A 5,317-nucleotide genomic window follows, 5' to 3' on the forward strand; every position below is an offset into this window, starting at 1 on the left:
ATCCCAGTGAAGCTCTTCCTGCCCCAGTCCTGTCCCTGTGTTGTAATAAAAACAACTCTTTGCACCAAAATTGTTTCAAGAATTATTTCTTGAGCATCGTGTTCAGTCACCCCACATCAGTATGATATCCCATTTGACAAGGACAACCTGTTACACAGCAAGAGCTGACTGACACAATAATGCAAGTAAACAGACCTGAGGCAATTAGAACATGTGCTGCTTTTTATTTGACACATATGATCTGACAAATGAGGAGAGCAGTCATGATCGATCTATTATTTGAGTTTTTTTCTGATGATTTTATGACCAGGTGACTATGTGTGAGCTTCCTCCTGGGTCACTGGGAAAGTCTGAAAGATGTGCACGTTTGTGCAGAAGAACTGGTGACCCTGAACCACACGACCAGCAGGACATCAAGCTCTCCTGTGACGCCTCCTCTGATCGTGCAGGTGAAGAGATTTCTGAATAGGAAGGAAGTAAAAATGGATGGTACTGATACTGTTCATTTGCCATCCCTTAGCATTAGGAAAAGGGAGTTATTTTGTGTAACCATAGAGAGAGTCATATTAGCAGGAAGCATTGGATGCTTTCAAGTAGAAACAGGAAGATAATGGGTGATAAAACAGAGAAGACTCTAACCAACCCTTCACCTCAATGAATAAACCTTATCGGTTGTGGACGCCAATCTTCTGTGCTTCAGTAAACAGATTCACAGCATGAACTGAGATGAAAAAAAAAAAGAAAGAAAGAAAGAAAGAAAGAAAGAAAGAAAGAAAGAAAGAAAGAAAAAAGAAAGAAAGAAAGAAAGAAGAAAGAAAGAAAGAAAGAAAGAAAGAAAGAAAGAAAGAAAGAAAGAAAGAAAGAAAGAAAGAAAAATATTTTGTAACAGAATGAGTGTTCTGAAATTTTGCTTCATCATACTTACATTCATCCTGACACTAAGAACATGGAAGGTCAATCTATTTATTCAAATTGGTCTTTCCATGTCGACTGCCCTGGGAGAGATCTTGCTAATCAGTGTTTGCCAGCGGCGATGGTTGGCATTCTGGATACTGAGCTGAATCACAGTAGAAATAAAAGAAGATGAAAATTGAGAGGGAGGCAAACCATAAGAGATGCTGACTCTAGGAAACCAATTGAGGGTCGCTGGAGGGGAGGAGTGTGGGGGATGGGGTAACTGAGAGATGGGCATTAAGGAGGCACTTGATGGGATGAGCACTAGGTGTATGCAACTGATGAATCAGTAAATTCTACCTCTGTGGGCGGGGGGGGGGGGGGAGGAAGACACTGGTTAGGAAACACAGGAGCATGTTTGTAGATAAGTGTCTGGAATTAAGCTTTGGATTTCTGAGGCATGCAATTCAAGGACAACCATGGTGAATAAACACATTGTCATGTGTGGGACACTATTACCAGATAAGCCCTCAAGCTGCCCCCAGCTGTGAAGTACTTCTTCAGAAAGCCCTGGGTCACCTTGATACTGACACATGAGTGACCCTGCTTTTCCCCTTCACCACCCAAATTCTAACCATATAAAATTCTCCAATAAAGCATGAACCCACAAACCCCTATATACTCTGGCCATGGGCCTTAATAAAGGCAGATCCCTTAGCGGGACTCATTCTTTCTCCCTCTCAATGCCTCTATCCCCCTCTGAGACCTTCCAGAATGGTCTTTGGGCATCCCATGTGCCCTCCAGGACCTATGAGGAATAGACCTGGTTTTGTTAGAGTTCTCCAATGGGTGCTGCTGAGGCCTGTCTTGCAGTCACAGTGAGAACCCAAGGGCTGGTGCAGCCACAGCAGAGGCTCTGGTCAGGGAAACATCTGTGGGAATGTCCACAAGCACAGGGGTGCAGGGGGTGCCCGGGCTTTCCTAGCCTGAGCATCCCTGTCAGGAGCCTGAGACTTAACCAGAGCAGTGTTAGAGTCCACATGATCAGGAAGAGGAGTAATGGTAGTGATGTGAAAAGACTGACAGACTCTAGATGAAAACTGGAGTTTTGTATTCTCCTCTATAATAAAGTTATGTGAAAGGCTTGTTGATTAAAGTAGTGTCTTCCAAATGGGGAATACAACTCATGAGTATTCTTTTGGGAAACCAAGGGAAAATTTACTTGGCATGGTATACGTTATTAAAAATGAAATTAGTTTAAAGAAGTCCAACTTGTCCCTTGGAAGATAGAGAAATTTCCAGGCACTTGTGATAAAAGGTTTGTGAAAGCATTAGGAATATATGAAGATGGACAAAGGGGAAAACTGTGTGTGTGTATCAGACAGAGCAGAAGCCTAATAAAGTGAGCTACTTAAATGCGTGGAAAAGTTGAATTCGAACAAATGGAAATTCCAGGAAATAAATAGAAGGAGCAGATTCTACTTCCACAGTTTGATCAAAGAATAGCAGTTGCTGGCTCTGGGACTGTGAGTCCTACAATCATGGGCACTTCTTCAACCCAGGACTATTGGCCCTCACATCACTGGAACCCCAAGGATTCTTTTCAGAGCCCCCTTTATGTCCTTGTTCCTCAGGCTGTAGATGAAGGGGTTCAGCATGGGGGTGACCACCGTGTACATCACCGAGGCCACTGCACTTGCGTGGGAGCTCTGGGGAGCAGCAGAGCTCAGGTACACTCCTAGGCCCGTATAATAAAATAAGGAGATAACCGAGAGGTGGGATGCACAGGTGGAAAATGCTTTATACTTGCCCTGAGCTGATGATATTCGACATATGGAGGAAACTATCTTAGAGTAAAAATAAAGGATCCCAGGCAGGGGAGCACCACCCAGGAGCACAGTTGCAAAATACGTCACTATATCATTAAGAAACTTGTCAGAACAGGCATGCCCAACTACCTGATTGAGGTCACAGAAAAAATGGGGGATTTCCACCTCTGTGCAGAAGGACAGCTGCAATGCCATTAAACTTTGTAATAAGGAATTCAGAACACTGATGATCCAAGACACCAGAACCAGGAGTCCACAGAGCTGGGGGTTCATGATGACTGTGTAGTGCAGGGGGTGACAGATGGCCACAAAGCGGTCATAGGCCATTGCAGTCAGGAGAAAATCATCCCAGCCTGCAAAGAGTAGGACAAAGTATATCTGAGTGATACAACCTTCATAGGTTATGACTTTGCTTTGAGTCTGGATGTTCCACAGCATCTTGGGGATGGTGGTGGAGGTGAAACAGATGTCTGCCAAGGACAGGTTGGCCAGGAAGAAGTACATGGGGGTGTGGAGGTGAGAGTCAGAGCTGACGGCCAGGATGATGAGCAGGTTTCCTAGCACAGTGATCAGGTACATGGAGAGGAGAAGCCCAAATAGGAGGGGCTGCAGTTCTGGGTCCTCTGATAGTCCCAGAAGGTGAAACTCCGAAATTTGTGTATCATTCCCTGGTTCCATGTGGCGGCGGAGACTATGAGAAAAGAAAAAAAATAAGATAATTTCCAAGCAAATGGACCTTATTTATGTATTTATTACTCCTCATTTAAAATTTTTGTTTTTATTTAAATTCCAGTTAATTAACCTACAGTGTAATATTCATTTCGCGTGTACAATATCGTGAATACAACACTTCATATAACACGTGGTGCTCATCACATGTCCCCTCCTTCAACCCCATCACCTATTTCCTCCATCTCCCCCACCTCCCCTCTGGTAACCATCAGTGTGTTCTCTATAGTTAAGAGTCTGTTTCTTGGTTTGTCTCTCTGTTTTTTTTTCCCTTTTTGCTCATTTGTTTTGTTTCTTAAATTCCACATCTGAGTGAAATCATTTGGCTTTCTCTGACTGACTAGTTTCATTTAGCATATTACTCTCTACCTCCATCATGTCGATGCAAATGGCAAGATTTCATTTTGTTTTATGATTGAGAAATTTTCCATTGTACATATATACACACCACATCTTTATCCATTCATCTATTGAGGGACACTTGAGCTGTTTCCATAGTTTGGCTATTGTAGGTAATGCTGCTAAAAACATAAGGGTGCATGTATCCCTTTGAATTTGTATTTCTGTATTCTTTTGGTAAATATCTAGTAGTTCAATTGCTGCGTCATAGGTCAGTTCTATTTTTAACTTTTTTTTAAAGGTTTTATTTATTTATTTGAGAGATGGAGAGTGAGTGAGAGAGTGCACACACACAAGCAGGGGGAGGAGCAGAGGGAGAGAGAGTAGCAGGATCCCTGCTGGGCAGGGAGCCTGATGTGGGTCTCAATCCCAGGACCCTGAGCCAAAGGCAGATGCTTAAGTGACTGAGCCACCCAGGTGTCCCTATTTTTAACTTTTTGAGGAGCCTCTATACTGTTTTGCAAAGTGGCTCCACCAGTTTGCATTCTCATTGAGTAAGGAAAGGGTTAAGGTACAGGCAGGAAGTGGTAGGAACTGCCCCCCCCCCCAATCCCCTGACTAGGTTCTTCCAGGGCTACTTAACCTGGTTCACAGAAATCCCAGATGCAGAGAAAAGTTATAGATAAGATATTAACCAGAGAGAAGGGAACATAAATGATCCACCCTGTTTGTCCCAAATATAGATGGGATATTCACATGATAGTTACCAATTCACTTTGTTTGTCTTAAATGTTATAGATAAGATATTTACCAAGCTCCCTGGTCAATTTTCTGTTAAAGACAGAAAATAAAAGCCCTTAGTGTCAACCTGTCCCAAACCCCTCTCACTCTAGACAGCTTTTTTTTTTTTCCTTTCCTTTCTGTTCTCACCTTCCCTTAATAAGCTTTCACTTTACTTAACATTTTTGTGTCCATGAGATTCATTCTTTGGCTCCATGAGACAAGAACCCTGTGACCCTGCAACCATACCATCAGGGCAAAGCATTCCTGCTTCTCCACATCCTCACAAACAACAGTTGCTCTTTGTGTGGCTGATTTTAGTCATTCTGACAGCTGTGAGGTGATAGTGCATTGTGTTTTTTTTTTATATATAATGATTTTTTATTATGTTAGTCACCATACAGTACATCCCCGGTTTTGATTTGTAGCAAATACGCATTATTAACAGAGTGACATGCTACAATATATATTTTGCTATCAAAAAAGAAATATATATATTTTGTATTGCTCCGATCCCATTTAGGGGAAGTTACCTGATATCTCTGATTAGGAACTCCTGTCCATTCAGCCTTTTCTCCAAGAGGGCAAGTATTACAGTTTTAATGAGAAATGCCTTCCTGCATTTGAATAATATATGATGAGCACTGACATCTTCTAGACAAAGAGCATAAGGTGCTGAGAAAGAAAAGTCTATACATCTTTTGGGTAAATATCTAAGAGTGAAATTGCTGGATCATAGGGTAGCT

At 42.3% G+C, this 5,317-nt stretch overlaps 1 protein-coding gene across 1 annotated transcript; it reads right to left on the minus strand.

The window, feature by feature from the left end:
* Positions 1–2,468: 2,468 nt before the first annotated feature.
* LOC123792329 (olfactory receptor 7A10-like) lies at positions 2,469–3,401 on the minus strand. Its single transcript, XM_045797490.2, has one exon. The coding sequence runs from the start codon at positions 3,399–3,401 to the stop codon at positions 2,469–2,471; it is 933 nt and encodes a 310-aa protein (XP_045653446.2).
* Positions 3,402–5,317: the final 1,916 nt, after the last annotated feature.

This window comes from Ursus americanus, chromosome 14 (genome assembly GCF_024610735.1).
Source record: "Ursus americanus isolate L20-20 chromosome 14, mUrsAme1.1.p, whole genome shotgun sequence".
In the NCBI taxonomy this organism is placed as follows: Eukaryota; Metazoa; Chordata; class Mammalia; order Carnivora; family Ursidae; genus Ursus; species Ursus americanus.

Bases quoted from the DNA above. Each gene is read 5' to 3' on its own strand.
- LOC123792329 (XM_045797490.2), bottom strand. From the start codon at position 3,401: ATGGAACCAGGGAATGATACACAAATTTCGGAGTTTCACCTTCTGGGA.